Source organism: Bubalus bubalis, chromosome 23 (genome assembly GCF_019923935.1).
Source record: "Bubalus bubalis isolate 160015118507 breed Murrah chromosome 23, NDDB_SH_1, whole genome shotgun sequence".
Taxonomy (NCBI): domain Eukaryota; kingdom Metazoa; phylum Chordata; class Mammalia; order Artiodactyla; family Bovidae; genus Bubalus; species Bubalus bubalis.
In genome coordinates this window covers 14122257-14149616 of record NC_059179.1, presented here as the reverse complement: position 1 = coordinate 14149616, position 27360 = coordinate 14122257, and the positions used below count along the sequence as shown (strand labels likewise).

At 35.7% G+C, this 27360-nt stretch overlaps 1 protein-coding gene across 1 annotated transcript in view; it reads right to left on the bottom strand.

Annotated features, from left to right (window-relative positions):
- Positions 1-27360, bottom strand: part of MARCHF5 (membrane associated ring-CH-type finger 5) — a 52977-nt gene that overhangs the window by 16696 nt on the left and 8921 nt on the right. Inside the window, exon 2 of the mRNA XM_006073694.4 lies at positions 18629-18831. Within this exon, the coding sequence (XP_006073756.1) occupies positions 18629-18831 (203 nt within the window). The remainder of the gene's footprint in view (positions 1-18628; positions 18832-27360) is intronic.

Genomic DNA, 27360 nt, shown 5'->3' with positions numbered 1-27360 from the left:
AAAGTCTATGTGCGGTTCACACTCTGACTTAGCAATCCTTTCTCAGTTCATCTTTAATAAGTATTCTCAGCTAACAAACACACAAAAAAGGAGAATTACAATATCATTCTTCTGTACCATCTAATGAAATAATAGATCTAGAGGCAGTGAATGAAAAAATTATCAGTCAATGCTAAAACAGTAGGTGGAAGCTGACAGGGAACACTACTGGATGGATCAGGTGATAACACCTGTGTCCACTGATCAGTCTTATTAAAAAAAAAAAAAAAAAAAGACAACTACACATTTTTTCCAACTTTACTGAGATATTACTGAAACATAACATATACAAGTTGAAGGTTTAGAATGCAATAGTTTGATAATATATATTGAGAAATGATTACCACAATAAGGTTAGTTAAAACCTCAATCCTCTTGCATAATTAACATTTTTGTGGTGGTAACACTTATGATCTACTCTCTTAACCTTCATTTATATAATAAATGTCATATATAATAAATATATGACATATATAATAAATTATGTCACCATACCATACATTGATCCTTAGAACTGATTCAGCTTTTATTTTTTTTCTGGGCTAAGTTCTTGGGTAAAATAGTCCAGATGACATTTTAATTTTAGCAACTAAATATGTTAAAAATAAATCAGGTGAGTTATGTATTAATTTAGGTTTCTCTACTGCCTCTTAGTTTTTAAATACTCATCTTAGAAAAATAAACCATTGGTTAATTCTATTGGCATTTACTTCTGTTAGGTCACTAGCATATTCCGAGAAAGTATTCTCTTTAAAAATTTCAACCACAAATTAAAGGTATTAGCTACTCCAGTGCTTGCTCTAAGCCCTATGTCCAGGTCTCTTCTCAGTTCTAAGCACATAGCTGAAGTTCAATAGATGTTTATAGCTGGGCTAATATTTATATCTGAGGGACTTCCCTGGAGGTCCAGCAGGGGTTTGATCCCTGGCCAGGGAACTAAGATCCCACATACAGCACAGCACAGCACAAAATAAGTATAATAATAATAATAATATTTAGATCTGAAAGGCTGACCGTGTGAAAAAGAGGTCATTAATAGGTAAGAACTTATATATGCCATCTTATCAGTTGTTTCCTGGTTGTTCTGTAGTTGCTATGTTCCTTTCTTCTGCTCTTGCTGCCTTCCTTTGTACATGAATGGTTTTCTGTATTGGTATGCTTTGACTGTCTTCTTCTTATCTTTCCTGATTCTACTTTAGGTTTCTACTACATGGTTACCATGAGGCTTACATAAAATATAAATGTTACAGTCTATCTTATGCTGGTAACAGCTTAACTTTGATTGCATACAAAACTCTATCCTTTACTCCGCTTTTCTGTTTTTGATGTTACAGTTTATCTTTTTAAATATTGTGTATTTATTTAGGAATTGTCTTTTACACTTTATACCAGGGACGGGGGAGCCTGGTGGGCGGCCGTCTATGGGGTCGCACAGAGTCGGACACGACTGAAGCGACTTAGCATAGCATAGCATAGAGTTAAGTATTAACACTCTACCATGTTACAATATTAGAGTATTCTGAATTTGACTACATATTTACTTTAGCAATCTGTTGAAAATATATGGTTATACGTTTTCATGTTACTAATTATCATCTTTCAGCATGAAGACCTCCTTTCAGCATTTCTTGTAAGGAAGGGCTGCTGCTGCTGCTAAGTCGCTTCAGTCATGTCCGACTCTGTGCGACCCCAGAGACGGCAGCCCACCAGGCTCCCCATCCCTGGGATTCTCCAGGCAAGAACACTAGAGTGGGTTGCCATGATTCAGCTTTTAAATGGAAATTTGTACCCCTTGACCATATCTCCCATTATTTCCCAACCACCAGTCCCAACAATTCTATTTGAATTTGGGTATTTTAGAGTCCACATCTGAGTGAGAACATACAGTATTTTCTTTCTCTGACTTCTTTTGCTTAACACAATGACCTTAAGATCCAGCCATGTTGTTGCAAAAGCAGCATTTCCTTTTTTTTCTTAAATGGCTGAATATTCTACTGCATACACACACACACGTTTTCTTCATCATCTGTTGATGGACCTTTAGGCTGCTTCCATATCTTGGCTATTGTGAAGAATGCTGCAGTGAATGTGGGGGTGTAGGTTCTCTCTTCCACACAGTGATTTAATTCCTTCAGATAGATACTCAGAAGTGGGATTGCTGGATCACATGATAGTTAAAAGAATATATATTTTTTAGTAATCTCCATAGTTTTCCATAGTGGCTGTACCAATTTATATTCCCACTAACAGTGCACACACTATCCTTTTCTTCACAACCTTGTTAACATTTTTTGTCTTTTTGTTAACAGTCATTCTCACAGGCATGAAGCAACACTCACATTTCATTTCCCTGATGATTAGTGATGCTGAGTATCTTTTCATACATCAGTTGACCATTTGTATGTCTTATACGGAAAATTTTCAAAATCTTCATCCATTTTTAAATCAGATTGTATGTGGGTTTTGTTTTTGGATGTTGAGTTGTATGGGGGCTTGCTTCCCTGATGGCTCAGAGGGTAAAGAATCTGCCTGTAATGTATGAGATGAGGGTTCGATCCCTGGGTTGGGAATATCCCCTGGAAGGGGAAGTAGCAATCCAATCCAGTATTCTTACCTGAAAAACCTCATGGACAGAGGAACCTGGTGGACTACAGTCCAAAGGGTTGCAGAGTCAGACATGACTAACCATGCACACATACATACATTGAGTTCTATGAATCTCTTATATATTTTGGATAGTAATCCCCTATCAGATAGATGCTTTAGGATGATTTACAAATACTTTCTCATTCCATGGTTTATCTTTCTATTTTGCTGTTTCTTTTTGCTGTGGAGAAATCTGTTTGATATAGTCCAATTTGCTTATTTTTGTTTCTGTTGCTTATGAAGAAAAAATCCAAAAAATAATTATCCAACAAATAATTATAATGATATAATGGATATCCAATTATTCAAAAAAATAACTGCCAAGACCAATGTCAAGGAAACTTTCTGATGTTTTATTCTTGAACTTTCACACTTTCTGGTCTTAAATTTAAATCTCTAGGAACTTCCCTGGTGGTCCAGAGGTTAAGAATCCATCTTCCAATGCAGGGGACATGGGTTTGATCCCTGGTTGTGGAACTAGGATCCTACATGCTGTGGAGCAAATAAGTCCACAAGCTGCAGTGAAGAGCCAGTGAAGACAGAAAAAGCAATTGAACCTCTAATCCATTTTGAGTTACCATGTTGCTTTACAATAGCCTTGTAATAAAGTTTAGATCAGTAAATATGATGCCACCTGCTCTGTTCTTCTTTCTCAGGACTGCTTTGGCTATTTAGGATCTTTTGAATTTCCATACAGTTTTAGGATTAATTTCTCTACTTCTGTGAAAAATGCCCTTGAACCTGAAGGGATTACATTGACAATACAGATGCCTTTGGGTAGTATGGACATTTTAACAGTATTAATTGTTCCAATCCATGAACAACAGATAGCTTTCCACTCATTTGTGTCTTCTTTATTTTTTGAAATGGAGATTTAAAACAAAAATTTTAAATTCTCTTTGGCTGTGCTGGGTCTTCATCGCTGTGTGGGCTTTTCTCCAGCTGCGGCGAGTGGGGGCTTCTCTGCAGTTGCAGTGCACGGGCTTCTCATTGCGGTGGCTTCTCTTGTGGTGCACGGGCTTCAGCAGCTGCAGCAAGTGGGCTTACTTCTTTCTTTTCAATTCAGATGTCTTTATTTCTTTTTCTTGACTAACTGTTCTGGGTAGGACTTCTAGTATTATGTTAAATAGGAGTGGTGAGCACAGACACCCCTCTCTTGATCCTGATATTAGTGGGTATGTTGCATATGATATTAGCTGTGGGTTTGTCAAATACAGCTTTTATTATGTTGAGGTACACCCTTCTACTTCCCTGGTGGCTCAGATGGTAAAGCGTCTGCCTACAATGCAGGAGACCTGAGTTCAATCCCTGGGTCGGGAAGATCTCCTGGAGAAGGAAATGGCATCCCACTCCAGTATTCTTGCCTGGAAAATCCCATGGACAGAGCAGCCTGGCAGGCTACAGTCCATGGGGAACGCAACGAGTCGGACATGACTGAGCGACTTCACTTTCACTTTCCACCCTTTTATACCCAATTTGTTGGGAGTTTTTATCATGAAAGGATGTTGGATTCTGTCAAATACTTTTCTGCATCCACTGAGATACAAAGATTTTATCTTTCATTCTATTAATGTGGTATACCACACTGATTGATATGCAGATACTGAAACATCCTTACACCTCAGGGATAAATCCCACTTGATCATGGTGTACGATCTTTCAAAATGCTGTTGAATTTGGTTTGTTAATATTTTGTTGTGAATTTTTACATCTGTATTGATCAAGGATATTGGCTTGTAGTTTTCTTAAAGTGTATCTGGCTTTGGTATAGGGTAATGCTGGCTTCATAAAATGAGTTTGGGAATCCCTCCTCTTTAATTTTAAAGAGTTTGAGAAGGATTGGTACTAATTCTTCTGTAAAGAATTCACCAGTGAAACCATCTAGTCCTGGTCTTTTCTTTGTTGGGAGCTTTATAATCTCCTTACTTTTTATTGGTCTGTTCACATTTTTTATTTTTCATGATTCATTTTTTGTACGTTTTGTGGTTCTAAGAATTTATCTTTACTTTTAGTTTATCCAATTTGTGGCATACAGCTGCTCACAGTACTTTCTTAGCACATTATTGACCAGAGATGTATTAAGTCTTGTTACCTGAAGGTTATTGACCAGATTTGTTTCTATATTTACTTACATAACAAACTGTTGGTCACAGGCATTAGTTTCTGTAAAAATCCCCCGGTTAATATTGTGTTAAGATCCTTTGTATTCTGGAAGTATCAGTTATAATGTTTCCTCTTTGAAAGACAACTACACATATGTACCTCATGTTGTGATGTAAAAGAAGTACACAGAAACATCTATGAAATATTCTTGAAAAAAAAAATCACAGCAACCCCATCGATGAGATCTAACTAGTATATAAGAAATGCAAGGAATAAAGCAATATATTACTGACATATTCTTGGTTTGGGTAATAACAAAACCCCCAAATGGGAAATTCCTGATGACAGATGATCTTTTTATTCAATGAAAAAATTATAAGGAAAGGTAAAATACTCAGTTTTACAAGTCACACTATGTCTTGGGTCCATACAAAGCCAGAGTTTACCTTCAAACCCTCAAAAGGGTTATATAAACCCTGGATGAAAGGGTAATAAGCTAGAAAAAAAATCCACAGGACAATAAAATGAGCCAACAAAGAAAACTTTGTCTTATTTTCAAAAGATGGAAAGTACAATGAGGAGGAGAGTTTCTTCTAAGAATCTGTAAACATAGTCAATTAACATGCTGATTTCAGGTTAGAAATCTGTCTGTGCTATGGGAGAAAACCCAAACTCATATTAAAGTGATCCCATATTAGCAACATCCCTTGGCATCTACCAACAGCAAATGCAAATCAGTCTAGAGTTTCTTCACCTTCAGGATATGCATAGCCTACAAATATACAGTTCCCTCTTAAGAGAAATAAAGCATCATAGGCAAGAGCCAGAAGAAAACAAATCAGGCTACCAAAGGCTAAATAATGGAACTATCAATCTGATCATAAAAAAATAATAAACTAGCAAATAATTCTAAATGAACAAGAAGCGAGAGACTATTAAAAAAATGATCAGGCACATTTAAGAAACAATTAGAACTTATAGTGGGAACTGTACCTCCCCCCGATCAGACACTGCTCAAGAAAGAATCTGAGAAAAGGGTAACTGTTATGAAGAAATTATAATGCTACAACAAGAGACCAAAAGATGAAAAACACAGAAGAGACATGAAAAATAAAATGTCTAACAGAACTCTCATCAGAGTTCTAGAATATGAGAACAGAGAGAATGTGGGAGAAGCAATATTTGAAGAGGCAAAGCTAAGACTTTTCAAAGATAGTCACTTAAAAGGAAAGTAAGACATAAAACTTAGTAACAAGTACAGGGGAAAATTTAGTATGAGAGGAAAAACCATTTCAATCCAGATGATGATCAACTAAAGGAAAAGAGAAAAAAGGAGAAATAGAATGCATTAAATTTGGTAGTAAAAATCCAACTATATGAGTATCACAGTAAGTGTAAAAAAGAATTCAGAAGAGTTGAAAATAAAAGGATGAGAGAAGATAAACAAATGCAACAACATAAAAAAAAAAAAGCTGGCATGAGAGTGGGAAAAACAGTGAATAAACCTGACAAACACAACCTTACTGAGATGATCAAGGTCAGTATCACAGGTGATAGGTAACATTGATAGTAAGTGCCAGGTAACATGATGAAAATGGTACTTCATCTCTGTGGTCTTGTACCCTAAAACTCATATCATAACCCCAGTAGATGATGGAAAAACATGAGATAGATCCTGACTGGGATATTATATAAAACATGTAATCAGTATTCCTCAAAACTATCAAGGTCACCAAAAACAAGGAAAGTCTGAGAAACGGTTACAGTCAAGAGGAGCATTAAGGAGACATGATTAAATGTAATGTAATTTCCTGAACAGGAACCTGGAACAGAATACAGACATTAGGGAAAAATTAAGAAAACCTGAATAAAGTATGGGCTTCAGTTAATAATAATAGCAGTACTGGTGCATTAATTGTATTAGGTTGGTGCAAAAGTAACTGCAGTTTTGCACTGTTGAACTTTGCCATTTGATATTAGAATACATTCTTATATAAATGTGGTTATATTATACATCATTTTAATGTGCATATCTCACTTTGTTTTTCTTGCTAATGACTTATTACTTGCTGTGTATGTTTATTTTAGACTATGGAAATAATGTTAGACAAAAAGCAAATTCAAGCGATTTTCTTATTTGAGTTCAAAACGGGTTGTAAACCAGCAGAGACCACTCACAACATCAACACATTTGGCCCAGGAACTGCTAAAGAATGTACAGTGCAGTGGTGGTTCAAAAAGAGAGATCGAGAGCCTTGAAGATGAAGAGGGTAGTGGTCAGCCATCAGAAGTTGACAATGACCAACTGAGAGCACCATTGAAGCTGAGCCTCTTAAAACTACACGAGAAGTTGCCGAAGAACTCAATGTTGACCACTCTACAGTCTTTCGGTATTTGAAGCAAACTGGAAAGGAGAAAAAGCTCAGTAAGTGGGTGCCTCATGAGCTGACTGAAAATTTAAAAAAAATAATTGTTCTGAAGAGTCATCTTCTCTTATTCTATGCAACAACAACAAGCCTTTTCTCAATTAGGTTGTAACATGTGATGAAAAATGGATTTTACACAATGATAGCTGGTGACGACCAGCTCAGTGGTTGGACACTACAGAAATAAATGTTTCTTACTGGCAAAAATGTGTTGATTGTAATGGCTCCTATTTTGATTAATAAAGATGTGTTTGAATCTAGTTATAATGATTTAAAATTCACAGTTTTAAACCACAATTACGTTTGCACCAACCTAATAACAAAATCACTGCAGATGGTGATTGCAGCCATAAAATTAAAAGATGCTTACGCCTTGGAAGGAAAGTTATGACCAATTAGATAGCATATTAAAAAGCAGAGACATTACTTTGCCAACAAAGGTTCGTCTAGTCAAGGCTATGGTTTTTCCAGTGGTCATGTATGGATGCGAGAGTTGGACTGTGAAGAAAGCTGAGCGCCGAAGAATTGATGCTTTTGAACTGTGATGTTGGAGAAGACTCTTGAGAGTCCCTTGGACTGGAAGGAGATCCAACCAGTCTATCCTAAAGGAGATCAGTCCTGGGTGTTCATTGGAAGGACTGTTGCTAAAGCTGAAACTCCAGTACTTTGGCCATCTGATGCGAAGAGTTGACTCATTGGAAAAGACCCTGATGCTGGTAGGGATTGGGGGCAGGAGGAGAAGGGGACGACAGAGGATGAGATGGCTGGATGGCATCATCAACTCTATGGAGATGAGTTTGAGTAGACTCTGGGAGTTGGTGATGGACAGCGAGGCCTGGCGTGCTGTGATTCATGGGGTCACAAAGAGTCAGACTGAGAGACTGAACTGAACTGAATAATAAATGTACCATAATACATAAAGTGTTAATAACAGAGGAAAACTACATACGGTATATATGCAAGCTCTCCATACTATCTTTGCAACTTTTCTGTAAATCAAAAATTGTCCTAAAATAACAACAAATCAATTTTAAAAAAGCTGGTGTAACTATATTTTCATTCTAGAGTTGGCCCTCCATATCCAAGGGTTCTGCATCTGTGTATTCAACCATCTGCACATGGAAAATATCTGGGGCAAAAAATTCCCCAAATCAAAACTCAAATTTGCTGCATAATGGCAACTATTTACTTACCATTTATTTTGTATTAGATATTTTGAGTAATCTAGAGATGATTTAAAGAATATAGTAGAATGTACATCAATTGTATATAAATACTATGCCATTTTTTCCCACTCCAGTACTCTTGCCTGGAAAATCCATGGGCGGAGGAGCCTGGTAGGCTGCCGTCTATGGGGTCGCACAGAGTCGGACATGACTGAAGTGACTTAGCATAGCAGAGCATGCCATTTTTTAAAAAGGGACTTGAGCACCCATGGATTTTGGTTTCTGCAGGGGTCCTGGAACCAACCTCCTATGGATACCAAGGGGCAACTACATTATCATATCTATATTATATATAAGACAAAAAAATTCTTATAGACAAAAACAGTCCTTAATGATAAAAAGTTGAAATCACCAGGGTATTTGATTTCTAAACCTGAGTGAGGGATAGGTAAATGAATGACAGTTTATTAGTCATTATTCCTCATATGTATTTATGATATATTCTTTCTCAGCAAATGAAATTTTATCATTAAAAAAATACCCGAGTGAACATTCTGCTGAGTTTTGATAAATGCTAAGGCAGCAGATATAATTAATTCTGTATATTGATAGCAGCATGTTGGCAAAGGCAATGAAAAAGCAGGCATTCCAATATACTGTTGGGAAGATTAAATAGACATAATCTCTACAAAAGCCAGTTTGATGGTATCTATTAATGTTATAACTGCACATACTCTTTGATTTACAGCTATTCCACTCTAGTCAGTTATCTTACAGAAATATTTGCACATGTAAAATTATTTTACACAGCTGTTTATGACAGCACTTTTTGTCGTAGTAAAAGATTATACAACAAAGTCTGTATGTCCATCGTTAGGAGCCTGGTTATATAATCATACATCTATGTAACAATACTATACAACTACAAAGAGAAAGAAAGCTCTTTATACACTAATATAAAAGCTCTTTAAACACTAATATAAAAGCTCTTAATACACTAATATCTACCATATATTGCTAAGAAAAAAAAAAGCAAGCATAGAACATGACGTATAATATACTAGTCTAAAACCTGTTGTGCTCCATGTAATCATGTGTTCCATATTCTGTTTGCCTCTCCAAGTTTACTCCTCCTCTTTCTCCACCCTGCTTTGTATATTGGACCAAACAAACTGCATCCTCTAGGTAGTAACCTTGCCCACTTCCTTCTCATGTGTTCAAACAATGAGTGGAATGGCTAGGAAATCAGAGTATGGTAAAAGTGTTAAGGCAATTTCCCCACCCTGGCACCTTGGTTGTATGCAGCCTGCCTTTCTCTAAGAGCACAGGTCCTGTTGAGCAGCCAAAGCTCTTGTCAAGTTCTGTTAACAGATCCCCTGCCTTATACCTTCAGACCTAGGAATGTAAATGGTTTTCATAGTTGCCAGTCACTGAATATTTCTCTATCGCTTTTGTTCCTTTAATTCTACCCTAATGTTTATAGATTGTGTGCGTGTGTGTGTGTGTGTATGTTTAGGGAGGAAGGGGAAAAGAAGGCAGGCATGGGATGGGGAGAGAAAGAGAAAGACAAGGGAGAGAACAAGAAATGAGAAGGAAGGGGAAGAAAGGATAAGAAAGAAAAAGAGAAGCACTTTGGAATGGAACATCAGAGACCTATAACAGCGGTTGCCGCCAAGGAAGGAAATTTATGTGGCATTGTGGTTGGTGGACATGGTAAAAAGACTTTTCATTAAATACCCTACTTTGAATCTTGGTCCATGTAAATGTATTATCTAGAAGGAAAATACATACTTTGATTCCAATAGCATCAAATCACAGAAAATCTTTGTTTACATATACAAAATGTAATTATTAACATTATCTCAAATTAATGCAAATTCCCAGTCTGTCTATTGTTATGGTATATGAAACTACTACTTATCCATATAAGGCCTGATAACTGACTCACTGACTCCAAGTAACATAAAATTCAGCAATTTAAAATCCTGGCTCCTTACATGCTAGAAACCCATGCACTTCCATTAAAAAAATATGCTGAGTCTGTTTTCTTAACTGTAGAATAAGGACAATATCTACTGTGAGAGCTAATACAATCAGCATAGTGCCTGGCAAATAGTCAGGGTCTGTTAGTAAGTGACAGTTACTGATATCACTGTTAATATTATTAAAAGAAAACATTATAAAATAAAATAGTAATAACTATTTATTTTATTTGCTAGATTCTCTAGGAAAGTTTTCTCCCAGGAATCATTCCTATCATCCCTAGAGAATAAGCTTTACAGGCTACCTAACATTTAACAACCAGTTTTTGAGGGTATTGTTAGTTATCTTCAACTCTACACAGAAGTTTGAATTAATGCTTAGTTGAGAACAATAAAATACAGAAATAGAAAACAAAGCTGTAATAAAAATTAAATTGAAACTAATCTAAGAATTTACATAAAAGAGTGGAAGTGGCCACACTGATATCAGTTGAAATCAACTTTAAGACAAAAATTGTTACTAGAAACAAAGGACATTTTATAAGTAAAAGGGAGAGTCCATCAGAAAAACATAACAAATTAGGAACATTTATGCACCTAACAATAGAGTGTAAAATAAAATAAAAATGGACAGAACTGGAGAAACAGACAATTCAACAATAGCTTAGACTTTAATAGCTCACTTTTAATGATGAATAGGTAAAAGATCAACAAGGAAACAGAAGACTTCAAAAATATATGAGTCAACTAGATATTTATATCACACTCTACCACAACCACCAACAGAATATACTTCTTCTTAAGTGTACATGGAATATTTGCCAGGATAAAGCTTGCTAGAACATAAAACAAGCCTTAATCATTTAAAAGAACAGATATCAAAGTATGTTCTTTGATCACAATGGAATTAAATTAGAATCAATAAAAGAACGGCATTTGGGAAATTTACAAATATGTTAAAATTAAACCACACACTCCTAAATAATCAGCAGGTCAAAGAAGAAATCCAAATATTGCTTAGAGAAATTTATAGATGTAAATGACTACATTAAAAAACAAGAAAGGTCAAGAGAATGAAAAGATAAACTACAGACTGGGATAAAAATATTTGCAAAAGATATTCCTGATAAAGAACTGTTATCCAAAAGATAGAACATTTAAAATTCAACAATAGGGAAAAAATGATCAAAAGACATTACCAATTATGACATCTTAGCAAAGAAGATATGACTGCTAATAAGCATATGAAAAGACATTTAATATCTACATCATTAGGGAACGGCAAATTCAAACAATACGATATAAATGGCTAAAATCCCCAAAATGGAAAACAGTAAGTGCTGACAAGGATATAGAGAAACAGGAACTTATTGCTGGTCAGAATGCAAAATGTACAGCCATTCTGAAATATAATTTGGTAGTTTCTCACAAAATTAAAAATACTCTTACCATATGATCCAGCAATTACTCTGTTATTTACCTAAATAAGCTGAAAATATATGTCCACACAAAAACTTGTACATAGCTGTGTACTACAGCTTTATCTGTAATTGCCAAAACCTGGAAGCAACAAAATGTCCTTCAGTAGGTGAATGGAAAAATAAGCTGTGATATGTCCAGATAGTGGGATATTATTCAGTGCTCACAAGAAATGAATTATCTAACTATAAAGGGAATACAGAAACTAAGGCTACATACCGTATGATTCCAACTACATGACATCCTGAAAAAGGCATATGAAAACAGTGAAAAGATCAGTGGTTGTCATGGTTTAGGGAAGAGGATGGGATGAATAATAGATGGATTTTCAGTGCAGTGAAAATACTATGTATTATACTATAATAGTGGACACACATCATTATATATTTGTCCACACCCATAGAGTGTACAATACCAAGAGTGAACCCTAATGTAAACTTTAGACTTTGGGTAGTAATGTGTCAGTATAGCTTCATCAGTTGTAAAAATGTATCACCCTGGTGAAACACGTTAATTAATGCAGGAGGCTAAAACCCATGGACAGAGAAGCCTGGTTACAGTCCACAGGGTCACAAAAGAATTGGGACATGAAGTGACTGAGCACACATGCATGTACGGAGGCAGGGAGTATATGGGGTATTTTTGTACCTTCCTCTCAATTTTCCTGTGAACTGTTCTAAAATGCAATGTCTGTTTTAAAAAAGATCTCAAACCCTTAATCTATCCTTATACTTTAAGATACTAGAAAAAGAAAATCAAATTAAACCCAAACCAAGTAGAAAGAAATAATAAAGACTAAAGTGGAAATAAATGAAATAGAAAGAGAGGAAAAAAAAAAAACCTGTAAGTTCGTTCTTTGAAAAGATCAACAAAATTAACAAATCTTTAGCTAGACTGACCAAGAAAAAAGAGGTAAGAGTCATATTACTAAAATAAAGTCATGAATGAAAGAGGGGACATTAATATTAACCTTACAGAAATTAAAAAATGAAAAGGTCAGGACCAGATGGATTCACTATCACCTAACATTTAAAGAATTAACACCAATCCTTCACAATTTCCTTCCCAAAAATATGAGAGAAAAGATCACTTCCCAACTCATTTTATGAGACCAGTATCACCTAGTTCTTGAACCACTGAGAAAAAGGAAAAAAAAAAATTACAGACCAGTATCTACAGACAGAAAAATTCTCAAAATACTAGCAAACCAAACCCAGCAATATCTAAAATGGATTATACATCAATATCAAGTAGAATTTATCCCGAAAGGCAACACTGGTTAATGCAATATACCATATATCAGTAGCATAAAGGACAAAAACTACATGATCACTTCTATAGACTCAGAAAAGACATCTGACAAAATATAACACCCTATCATGGTAAAAAACATTCAACAAACTAGAAGGGAAAATCTTCAATTTGATAGAAATTATCTATGAAAAACCCAGAGATAACATACTTCATGGTAAAAGACTGTTTTTGCTCTAAGATCAAAAATAAGATAAAGATGTCCTTACCACTTGCATTTAACACTGTTCTGGAGTTTGCAGCCAGGGCAACCGTGCTGTGCTATGCTTAGCTGCTCAGTCATGTCCCACTCTTTGTGACCGCATGGACTATAGCCTGCCATGCTCTTCTGTCCATGGGGATTCACCAGGCAAGAATACTGGAGTGGGTTGCCATACCCTCCTCCAGGGACTCTTCCCAACCCAGGGATAGAACCCAGGTCTCCTGCATTGCAGGTGGATTCTTTACCGTCTGAGCCACCAGGGAAGCTCAGGGTAGCTAGGCAAGGGAATGAAATAAAAGCAGCTAGATTGGAAAAGATGAAGCAAAACTGTTTCTATTCACAGATGACATGATATTATATATAGGAAATCCTAAGCAACGCACTAAAATACTATTAGAACTATAAAATGAGAACAGCATGGTTACAGGATATGAGATAAAAATACAAAAATCAACTGTATACTACACACTTGCAATAAGCAATCTGAAAATAAAATTAACAACTGCATTGAAAATACCATCAAAAAGAATGATAGAAATAAATTTAACAAAACAAAATTTGGGGAGTAAGGTATAGACTACTAGGTATAAAATAACCTATAAGGATACAACATGGAATACAGCCAATATTTTATAACTATAAATAGAGAATAACCCTTAAAAGTCATGAATCACTATACTGTATATCTGTAACTTATACACTGTAGTGTAGCAACTATATGTCAATCATAAAAAAAAAAACACCAAAATCCTTTACTTAAAAAAAAAAGGAATGAATGAAATACTTATGAATAAGTTTAACAAATGAAGAGACCTGTACACCACAAACATACTGTCCCTGGATCCTTTTTGTTTAGCTAAACAAAGTAACTATCTGGTCTTAAGCTGCATATAAATATTTTATTATTTTTTGAAATATTTTAACAGAAGACAAATTTTTCTCAGCTGGTGTTCTTTTCCTGTTTTAATTCTATGCTTCTTAACTTTAACATGCACATAAACTAATGATTCTATGAAAACGCAGATTATTAATTTTAACTAGGGGTGGAGCTAATGTTCTTCATTCTTTTAATTAACTCAGTTAGCTGCAACCAGCCTTAGCTGTGGCACATGGGATCTTTGATAAGGCATGTGGGATCTAGTTCCCTGACCAGGGATTGAACCCCGGCCCCCTGCATTGGGAGCATGGAGTCTTAGCCACTGTATCACCAGGGAATTCACCAGGTTTTTCATCCTTAACAGCTCTCAGATGATTTTAATGTTGCTGGTTCTGAGACCATATTTTGAGTAGTTTTTAAGTGCCTGTAGTTACACACAACTGTCCTGATTCACTAGAAAAAAGCGAATAATGAGAGGAGTGAAAGTCGGAGGGACCGTCTCTAAGTTTTCCATAGCCAGGTACCAAACATTCCCTATGGACAATTAAGAACAGACATTTGCCACCATCCTTCCATTCTGGTCACCACTAAGTACCAGAAAAGATGCAGACTTTGGCTAGCTAGTCAAATAGACTGCGGCTAAATCCATATGAAAACTCTTTTTTTAATACCTGCTACACAAAGACCATCTCATAGGATGTTAACCATCAGCTCTTCCTCTCTGCATCTTTTCTCTTGTCTCTTATTCCTGCTTTTGGCCAGTGTCTCCTAAGTGTCTTTGGGGGACCAATGGTGGTCCCTGGCAATCATCTGGTTTACTACAGACAATTTGGTTTTAAAAAAAAGTGATAAAAGCTTTGATCACAAACATTTCATAAATTGAAAAGATTAATTATGACTTTCAAGGAAATTCTTTTAGGTTCTTAACTGTTATGTTCCAAGGGTCACATATGCTTCACAAGGTTAAGAAGAGACTGACTGTTTCAGCTAACAAACTTCGACATCATGAGTTGTTTACACTGGCTAAATATATTACTTTGTTGTTGTTCTTATCAGTGTGTTAAGTCTCTAATTTAAGTAATAAATACCTCAAAAGCATTCACTGAAGAGTAGAAGTGATGAAAACATATTTGACTCGAAATGATAAATAGTATGATCTTACAGAGTGAAAACAGTAGGATCTTAGAGTGGGCTGTGACCAGTGAATTACAAGTTATTAGTCTGTACTAGGGGACCTCCTTCGGAGAAGGCAATGGCACCCCACTCCAGTACTCTTGCCTGGAAGATCTCATGGGCAGAGGAGCCTGGTAGGCTGCAGTCCATGGGGTCGCTAAGAGTCGGACACGACTAAGTAACTTCACTTTCACTTTTCACTTTCATGCATTGGAGAAGGAAATGGCAACCCACTCCAGTGTTCTTGCCTGGAGAATCCCAGGGATGGGGGAGCCTGGTGGGCTGCCATCTCTGGGATCGCGCAGAGTCGGACACGACTGAAGCGGCTTAGCAGCAGCAGCAGCAGCAGCAGCAGGGGACCTCCTTATTCCCATCACAGCAAAATACATTTTGAAACAGGGTCTAAATCATTATAAAACAGTAATAAGAAGCCACTGAAGTCTTCAAATAATTTTCAACCACTCTGGTAAACCAACTGACACCTGCATTACAAATTTTGTCACTGACAGCAAAGATTAAAAACTGTAAAGAAACTTTAACTTATTTTAACAAAATCAAGTGTAACTACAGTCAGCTGCAAAATTAACGACAAATATGCTCAGAAAGAAAACAATCTACTGGTATATTTCTGTATCAGTTGACACTGCTGCTGCTGCTGCTGCTGAGTCGCTTCAGTCGTGTCCGACTCTGCACGACCCCATAGATGGCAGCCCACCAGGCTCCTCCGTCCCTGGGATTCTCCAGGCAAGAACACTGGAGTGGGTTGCCATTTCCTTCTCCAATGCATGAAAGTGAAAAGTGAAAGTGAAGTCGCTCAGTCATGTCCGACTCAGCGACCCCATGGACTGCAGCCTACGAGGCTCCTCCGTCCATGGGATTTTCCAGGCAAGAGTACTGGAGTGGGTCGCCATTGCCTTCTCCTATCAGATGACACAATTGGACATTATATAATAGGTGTCATATTCAGTGAGTAAGAACAGTTAGTATCATAGGTGTATGATCTTAAATATTTTGTTTTATGACTATAAGAAACCACTAGTATTCAAAGTATGAACCAACCCTTGGCATATATATATAAACTGTAAATAATGAAATAAAACTTTAATTCTGATTATCAATGAAAATATGCTTTAGAGAAGGGATTTTCTTATAACCAACAATTATCTTTGAACCTTAACTTGAAAACATACACTAGGATCAACATAGCCAAAAGCACTAGTCGTGTGTACTCAGGAACATTATGGCACCTAAAAGTCAATTCATACAAGGCTTCATTCACAGGCAACAGCTGGAGTTTGACACTTAAATTTTCCATTGAGTCTGTTAAAGATTGCATAGAAAATTGTGAATATATATTCAACCGCAGCCCCTGAGCAGATATCCTTGGCATGTTATGTCAGGAAAAAAGAAGTAAGCACAACTCTCTGATTTTTTATCTTGTCAGGAGGAAAGATGCTACCAAAAGCTATTCAAATGAAGGATATACATTTCTACTCCATGACACCGATAAGGTCAGTAAAAACTTTCTGTGATTATCTGTGGCTTACTCAAGTGGCAGATCTCTGTGAGACATATAGTATAGTGAATAGCTTGAACCCATCATAGCTGAAATTTTTCAGGATAAAATACAAAGACCAAATCATGATACACACAGCTTAACCATAGTTTGACTTTTCCAACATCTAGCCATGCTCTATCCTTGTTGTAGAATGAACGGGTGTCTTATTATTAGTATACTTAGAAAAATTTATTCAGTTACCACACTAGACCTAAAAAAATGTATTTCCTAGAATTGAAATACACCAGAAGGACAGATTTACCCGGTGCCACTTTCCAAACTGAAATATTCAACTTCATTGCTGAGTGCCATACATTTGTCAACTCAGACATTGTAGGTAGTTTTCAGTGAGAATTCTTGCAATAATTTTGGTATTCATCGATCTGAATATCCAAAACATCTAGAAGAATCATCCTATACTTGCTGCTGAAAATATTCAACAATCTATAGTTGAAAAGTGGGATTATCTGATTTAGCAGAACTAATAAGAAGGACAAGAAACTGCAGCTTTGACTTCAGTGAGCCAGGTATCAATGTGGTGAAAGACGGCAGCAGTAACTGCTTTTCATGATGTTTAAAAGACCCATCAATGAGATCCACAAATGCTAAATGTCCAAAAAATGGTACTTTCTCTACTACACTATTTTTCTTTCATAGAAAACTATCACTTCTTCCTATGCATTATGTTAGAGAAATATAGACAACTATGGATACTTTGATTGCCCTTATTATTAATCTTCTCACATTAGAAAAGCACTTCATCATCTGCATTTATATAGCTGCATTAAAAAAAAAGGGTCTGATTTCAATATGTATAGCACCTAGAAAAAAATAACATATCTAATAATTTCCAATTTCTCCTTGAAACATTCCTCCACAAAGTCATTTTTTCCTTCGGACCTTCCGAAAAACCAAACTGCTTTCAAACACTTCTTGATTGTAGTCAAGGATGATATTAAAAATGTTTAATAACATTTTTATTATATGGCACAGCATAACCACCAGAGAGAATGACACCAGTTCATAATCACATGGCTGTATTGAAACATGCTAACTAAATATCAGTGTTAGTTATAGCTTCCTTTAAACATTCTGCTACACTTATTTCAACTCTAGCCTCATTCTCAAAGACTATTGGTTATTTCTTGCCAGCCAATTCACAGAAAAAGGAAAGTAGTTTTCACGAAAGACAGCCATATAAATTGGATTCCAAAGATGAATTTAACACTGCATTTTATTAAATATTTAATGTCCTTACTTTTATTCCTTAATATAAAAATTAAGAAGAGTAAGTATTAGAACAACTATTGTTTTCTTTCTCCCACACTATTGGTTTCCAGAGAATGAGGCTCCTTAGCTTTTTATTATAGTTGTGTTACTTGATTTTATCTACATAATTAGATATCCAAGTTCTTTATCCGTCAACCAAATGAAAACATTTAATACACAAATGGATAATTTGGGAATATATTAAGGATAAGGTAAACTGTTAGCAAAACAAATAAATATCTGACATTTAGATATAAAACAGAAATGGAATAGAGAAACTCACAAAAAAGCAAAGAGATGAATTACTTAAAGACAAACCTAGGATCTTAAAGAGTCACATACAATGTAAGAACACGATATATATATATATCTGTGTTGGTTTTAGGGATCTTCTTACCCAACTTTGGAAAAACTATTAAGTATTCAGCATTGCACTGAGGACATGCCACTCTGGCTGTACTGTTTCCTCTTTGTTTTTCATCCACCCAGCGCTGTAGACAAGCCTGGTGAACCCATTTTGTAGATCCTCTGCATCTGCATGGTCTCACCCATTCAGCTGTTCTATCATCTTCATCAGTGGCAAAACACACCCAGCAACTTCTGTAAATTAAGAGAGAAAACAATGATATTATCATTAACACTCCAGCCTCCTCTTCACTGCAGCTCCACTTAATGGGATGAACCTACTATGTTATATTATAGAACCTTTAATTCTATATTAAAAGACTGAGGGGAAAAATAACCAACACATTTCCAGTAGAGTAGCTTCTCCTTTTTTCTGTTTTTTCCTTGTGGGCTTCCCTGGTGGCTCAGAGGTTAAAGCATTTGCCTGCAATGTGGGAGACCTGGGTTGGATCCCTGGGTCGGGAAGATTCCCCTGGAGAAGGAAATGGCAACCCACTCCAGTGCTCTTGCCTGGAGAATGCCATGGATGGAGGAACCTGGGGGGCTACAGTCCACAGGGTCGCAAAGAGTTGGACACGACTGAGTGACTTCACTCTCTTATGTTCTGCAGAGTCTTGTGTTTTCTGAATTTTGTTTTTACATAACTTCCTCAATCTTTCTAGAAAATTTTCACCTTCTCTACTGAACCAGAATGCAGAGACAATCCTCAAGCTGCTTTTATAAGACCTAATAATTCTTGAGGAGTGGTAAGTACAGGAATATGTGAAATTCAGTGTATCTCCCATTTCAACAACATTAATCTCTTAACCTCTTGAACTTGGAGAACAGAAGTATTACACAAATGATTTCACATATGGTCTCATTCAATTTTCACCAGAGATAGAGAAAAAACCCAGTCATTTCTCTTTCTGGTAAAGTATGACTATAAGAGAGTAAGATGATTAAATTTAAAAGCACAAAGGAAAGAATAGATGAAGACATCAGGATAAATTGTTTTTGGATAGTAAGATGATACATTTGGGCTTACATGTTTCCATTATAGGTATGAGTGGCTTTCCTTTTTTTCTGGGAATTAAATTATATTTATTATATTTGAAACCTAGAAGTCTCAAGTCTGGGATGCCTATATTATAAAAAGAATCTTTATTGAGATGGTTAATTTTTAAACTTTTTCCCATTTTGCTCTTAAGGGTACTTCATGAACTCTAATTTGTTCTTGTGGAATTAGGTTGCAATTCCTTATTTTTTCCTCCCAATTAACACAAGTTTTGACATCTATTTCCATTAGGGCAAATATTACAATTTAACTCAATGACATCATTCACTCCCTTCTACTACCACTGCACAAGAGGAAAACAACTGCTAATTAAAGCTTGTCACCTACTGTGCACTTTTCACTTAATTAGATAAGTTGGCTTCTGTTACAACAACTAGCTTAACTATGCTCAGTGGGAAAGACTTATATAGTCAGGTACTGTAGATAAGTCTCCAGTCTTTGTAGATCAACATGAATTTTAATCACATGCACCAATTAAGACTTCTTAGAATAGGGGGAAAAAACTGAACTGAATACATGGTAACAATATCCAAAATTATGTTTTTACTTAGCTTTCAAAACCAGTCAGATTTCACATGACCTACCTAGGTAAAACTGGAGTGGGGTAGCATTTGTTTGAGCATGCTTGACCCTCTGACTCACCTCAGCCAAGCTGTCTGGGCCCTCGTGCTATCTTATGGTTAAACAGAAATGTCTCCTCCTTCAGTTCATTTTTTTTAACTTTATTATGGTAAAATATACACAACATAAAACTGAATACTTAAACCATTTTTAAGACTACAATTCAGTAGCACTAAGTCATTTACACTGCTGTCCAACCATCACTACTACCTGTGATTTGACTGGGTTTCAACCTAGTTTTTTTCATAGAATTTCAGTTGATAAGTATAGAGCAAATAGGCCAGTTATTTGTGGTATTAGGATATATATTTCCCCATAACCAAGGTAATTTTGTAAATATATTTGTATATTGCTGACGGAATGAAATGTATTATTTTGGTAACAAAATATAGGCAGAAATATCTAGAAACTAGACTTCTAGGTTCTTGTAAGTTTTTCATATCAATGATGGAACACATACGTAGCTAAATTAAACTGAATCTTAAATTAAGCCAATTTCCAGTCATCAGGAAAAAACAAAATGTAAAAGTATTAATTAGGCTGAACCAAATGAAACTGCCTATATTTATGTGTTTTAACATTTATTTAAATGGAAGTTTCATACATCAATATAATATGCTATGCTACGCTATGCTAAGTCACTTCAGTCGTGTCCGACTCTGTGCGACCCCATAGATGGCAGCCCACCAGGTTCCCCCGTCCCTGGGATTCTCCAGGCAAGAACACTGGAGTGGGCTGCCATTTCCTCCTCAAATGCATGAAAGTGAAAAGTGAAAGTGAAGTCGCTCAGTCGTGTCCGACTCTTCGCGACCCCATGGACTGCAGCCTACCAGGCTCCTCCAGCCATGGGATTTTCCAGGCAAGAGTACTGGAGTGGGGTGCCATTGCCTTCTCCGTTGTATAGCTATAATCCCTACAAATTCTGAATAAGAATAAGCCTATTTCTGTACCACCACCCCCCTCAAGTAATATGAAAAATTTCAAACTTAAAAAAAAAAAATGAAAAACTGGTGAATACCCATATTCCTAACACCCAGATTCTATCATTTTGCTACATATTCTTTCACCAATCTTATTTTTTGATGCATTTCAAAGTTTCAGACATTAGTGCACTTCACCCCTAAACACATTTACAGTTTTACTTTTTAGAAGGTACTCAGGTGACATTTAAAAGAGGCACTTCTGGATTTTTTTCTAATTTTACGGCTATGGTAGATAAGATCGTTGAACAATGATTTACAGTGAACTTATTAGGTACATTGTTTAATTCATAGTGATAGTATACAGCTTAAAAATTTGGATTTTTAAGCTAATGCTCATTAGAGGTTAACTGAAATTATCCTATAGAGGGGATATTTAAAAAAAGAACCCTTATTGATAACAATATGCCCAAAAGGTTTGCTGATTTTCAACATCTACCAACTTACCACACACATTTTCCATTTATTCTAATCACTTAACATTACGTCCGATGATGGTCATCTGAGATCAAATAGTATTGCCCACAATATGTAAACTTATAATAATACCACCAAATTACTGCATCTAAAAATTATAATTTAGATGCAAATAAGTATGAAATGAAGACTTATAACTTAATAGTACAAAACAAGCAAGCAGCTGAAAACTAAAGAAAGTGCCAGTAACATACACTGTGCATTCACTGACTCCATGTAGTTTCACTGGTTCCATGAAGCTGCATAAACAAAATAAATGGAAGATTGTACCTATCTGGAAAACTCTGTAATTTAATTTGGGCTACATCTAGTAGATTTAAGATACTTAAAGTTCCAGTGAAATTACCACAGGTATAACCTTCCCTATTTTAAGAAGAAGGAAGGATCAATCTGGATAGACCAGAGAAGGCTTCAGGAAGGCGTGACTGTAGAAATTTGCAGGGGTAAGTGATTTTATCATAGGGATTCTCAAAACAAAGTTCTCTGAGACCAGCAGTTCAGAACCACTAGGAAACCTGCGAATTCTCTGGCTCTACTCCAGACCTAGTAAATAAGAAACTCAAGAGGAAGAGGGCCTAGAAATCTGTGTTTTAACAAACCCTCGAGGTGATGTGATATTAAATAAAGTTTGGGAACCGCTAGTACAGAAAAATGGCAGGTTAAAAAAAAGTAAAGAGACTGCAGAAAGCAAACTGTGTGAAAGGGATAATTATTGGACTTAAGGTAGAAATAATAGCTTCTGATGACTACATATTTTTAATATAAATAACAGTACAGAAAATGTTAAGTTCTAAATAATTTATTAACTGATATACCACCTTAATAGGTTTATGAGTTTAACCTACATGATATGGAAAGAACATTAGTCTGTGAAATAAGGGCCAGGTATGTGGGAAATTAACTTAAAGAGTATAAAAATGGTCACATGGGCAGACAGCCTATAAGAAAGTTATTAGTCTTTAGGGGTGGAAATGAGGGGAGGGAACAATATGGTATAGAAATCTTTTCTTCCTTCACTAAAAAAAAACTTATAATAGTCTGACCAGGAATATCACCTAAGAAGGTTTTATAATTATGGTTTCACTCTTTGCTTCCCTATACCCTACTCCCTCCTTGATGCAATCTATTTCAGCTATTTATTCCCCAATTCCTTTCCTTCTTCCATTTAAGGAGAAAAGAGGTTGCCTGAAAATGATGGGTTTATAGTTCCTCAAGATCTTAGGAGAGTAGAAATTTGTGGTTTAATGTACAGCATGATTTCTCTTTTTTAGGAGCAAAAAGTATCCCACACTTTTTAAGGAAAACCACTCTTCCCTCCAGCATCAGCCATGTGTGCGGTTTATTTAGGCAGTTAGTCCCACACCCCCAGCTCCAGGAAGAGTAGTCCTTAGATTGGTTTAAGGGGAGTATCCCACATCCTAGATTACAGTGACGAGTTTGGGCCCATAAAGCTGGTTTTATTAGAGTGAACTTCAGAATTTTTGCTGGGAAAGTTGGTACACAGACTTTCTTTTCCACTGGGCTTGAAGGCAGGAAAAATGAGGAGCTAAATGAGAGTGTGAGGCTTTGCTGCCAGGAAAGCCACAACGTGGAGCCTAAAGAACCCAGAGGAAGCGAAAAGATAGAAACTGATGACTGTCTGAGACATGGATCAAGCTGTGCTTAAAGCTAAATATACCCTTGCACTGTTCACTTACATAAACCCATAGGTTGTTTTTTTTTTTTTTCCTGGTTTAACCTGTTTGGGGCAGATCTTTCAGGTGTAACCCAAACAATCTTGTTATAGACTGTGAGAAATTGGAAATAAAGAGATAGCCCTGAACAATTATATGATGTGAATTCCTAAACAGCTTTTATAATAACACACAGGTATTTCTGTCAATGGCTTTATTTCCTACTGACCAGACTTGAGCAGGAAAGACTTAAATAAATTTGATTTCCACTGCCAAGTACTCTGAGTTGTGCAAATTTTTCTGTTTCTCACACAGAGCAAAAATACGCTCCTGATTCTGGCTATTAGATCAGGTCATTTCTTAGATAGAAACAGCCAACAAAGATAAAACCAAACACTTTGAAATTAAAAACTCTTACTGACAGCACTATAATATTTCCACTGTAGGATCAATTTAACTATAATTCTACTTTAAGTTATATTTTAATGTTATAATTTATGGGATGGCAATTTTAATACCCTTAAAAGTAAGAACAACTGCTCTGAGGCACACCTCCTCTCCTCCCTACCCCCCTCCCCCATTATTATCTTAATAAATTTGAGCATTGGATTTTAATGATTAAAAAAAAAGCGAGAACTGGCTATTTGCCATTTCAAAAGAAGAAGCCAAAAACCTTTCAAGTCCACACCCAAGGAGAGGTTGTAATTTCTGACAAAACTCTAATTAAGAGCTTCTCTTTGAGTCATTTCCTACCCTTGTTCTCTTTAATCCTCCATCTCTCAGAAAGCAGCGATCAGTGTGATGTACAAGCATCATCTGAGAACTTGCTAGAAACGCAGATTTTCAGGTCCCACCACAGACCTGCAGAATCAGAAACTCTAATGGGACCCAACATTACATTTAAAAAATTGTTTTATTTTAAATTTCTTCAAAAATTATTTTTCTTTTTTGATTGTGGTAGAACATATAAAATTTCCATCTTAACTACCTTTAAGTGCACAATTCAGTGGTATTAAACACATTTACAGGTTATGCTACCATTACCACCACCCATCCCCATATAACTCTTTTCATCTGGTAAAACAAATTCTGTTCTTATTAAACTCCCCAAGCCCCTGACAGTTACCCTTATATTTTCTGTCTTTATAACTGACTAGTCTAAGAACCTCACACAAGTGGAATCATCCAGTATTTGTCTTTTTATGTCTTCCAGGTTCATCCACATTGTAGCAGATAATATTGCAGATTATCTTTCCTTTTTGAGGCTGAATACTATTCTATTGTATGTATACATACCACATTTGCTCATCTCAGTCATAGATACTAGGGCTGCTTCCAGGTTTAGTTATTGTGAATAATGCTGTTATGAACCTGGGTGTACAAATATTTCTTTGTGATCCTGTTTTTAATTTTTTTTGGATATATACCCAGAAGTGAAATTGTTAAATCATATAGTATTTCTATTTTTAACTTTTTGAGGAGTCATCAATGTTGTATTTTAACAAACCCTTCAGGTGATTGATTGTGAGACCTAAAGTTTGAGAAGCTCTGCTTTGGCCATTCTTCCTTTTTCCATATTTCTTCCCTTTGTCAATTTTCTCAACTCACCATAATATACAAATTAAATCTGATTTTACATTCAATGTAAACACTTTTAAGCTATTTGGTTTTTAATTTAAATAGTAAACAAAATGCTTCAGATCTTTTTTTATTCTAAAGGAAAAAAGCTAGCTAAATTTGGGAAAAAGATTTTGTGAGTTCAGGATATTCTAACTGGTTAAAGAATTTGGGCTTTGGAGCCAGATTGTTTGAGTCCAAATTCCCTACTTACTGCTTATTTTAGGTTTAATGACAATCTCTTTCAGAACTTCTTTAAGTCAGGGGGTTCTTAATCTGGGGTCCACATAAAATTTATGGGGTTAGTAAATTTGGATGGGGAAAAAATTACATTTTTAACATTTTCACTAATCACTGAATGATATTCAATTTTCTTTCAATTATGAATCTAAGTAAATCATAGTAATATTAGCAGTACAGCAATTAGAAATTAGCACAGTGACCAGTAATTTTCATATTATAGCTGTCCAGATCCCCAAATAACATTTAACCCATCACTAATCTGAAATTAATTATCAGAGTCACCAATAATAGATCTTGCATTTGTGTTAAAGCTCCTATTACTATATCAGATTTTTAATATTTTTCAGGTGTGTTTCTACATAATTGGTTCATTTCTGACCTACCTATTTTGTTTTACTCTTTCAAAACATTCTGAGAAGGAACTCATATGCATAACTAAACTTCCAAAGTAGTTCTCAGGATAAAAAAAGGTTTTATGTTAAAATTCCCTATGGTAGAACCTCCCCTACTCTGTTGGTGGGAATTAAACTGGTGCAGCCACTATGGAAAACAGTATAGAGGGTCTGCAAAAAACTAAGAACAGAGTTGACGTATGATCCAGGAATCCCACTCCTGGGTATGTATCCTGACAAAACCATAATTCAAAAAAGATACATGTACCCTTATGTTCATAAGCAGCACTATTTACAATAGCCAAGACATGGAAATAACATAAATGTCTACTGACAGATGAATGGATGAAGATGTGGTATGTGCACACATGTACACGGACACACACACACACACACACCCCCACACCCAACAGAATAGTTTCTCACTGGCACATAAATTGACTAGTATGGTTATCTAATGAATACTATTCAGCCATAAAAAATGAAATAATACCATTTGCAGCAACATGGATGGACCGAGATGATCATACTAAGTAAGTCAGAAAGAGATAGACAAATACCATAACAGCATCACTTACGTGTGGAATCTAAAATGACACAAATGAATTTACCTATAAAAAAAGTAGAAACAGACTCACAGACATAGAGAACAGACTTGTGGTTGCCAAGTGGGGAGGGATGCATCAGGAGTCTGGGACTAGCAGATGCAAACTGATATATATTCAGAAAGGATAAGCAGTAAGATCCTACTGTATAGGATGGGGAACTATGTTCAGTACTCTGTGATAAGCCAGAGCAGAGAAGAATAAGGACACTGTATGTTGGTGTGTGGCTCAGTCACTCTGCTGAACATCAGAAATTAACACAACATTGTAAATTAACTATACTTCAATAAAGTAAATTAAAAAAAGATTCTCTATTGTAAAGGATTAAACAAGTGATCTTGAAACAGCTTAATTGCCTGGCATATATATAAGCACCAATTGAACAGTAGCAATAATGGCACGGATAGACAAGAAAGATGCTATCAACTTTATAACTATGCCTAGATTTTATGGAGGCATTTTCTTACCTAAATTAGCTCATAAAGTAGATCTGCCTGGCATCCTGGTATTCAGTGGGAAAGTCCTGGATTCCTAATCATTCTTTAGTTTTTCAGTAGGCCAACACCATTGCATAAGACATTCATTCAAATCCATAATTCACTTTCTTCCATCCTTCTTTTTCTTCCACTATGTTTTGTAAATGCTACTTGCTTGCTGATATCAGCAATTTACACTCACAATTTATAATACTTCCACACCTTTCTGCCAGCCAAGCTGAGGCTCATTGGTTTACAGACTAAAAAAAGGTCTAGGAATTATCACAACTGGTTCAGAGATCAAAGAACAAATCACTATTATACTATGAAGACATGAGAAAGAACTAAAGTAGACAATCTAAAGTCTATTACTTATTCCTTAAAATAAATGTATGGCCTTATTGGTACTGGTAATATCACTGATCTGCATAACATGCCTCTCTCTATTTAAAAAAAAAAAGTTAATTCTATGTGATTTTAAATTTAAATTCAAACATTTTCCAATTGTAAATCCTTCTTGATAGCAAAACTTATGAACAGTTTGAGAAATACATATCTAGTTTGTCTTAAATCTAAGTGTATT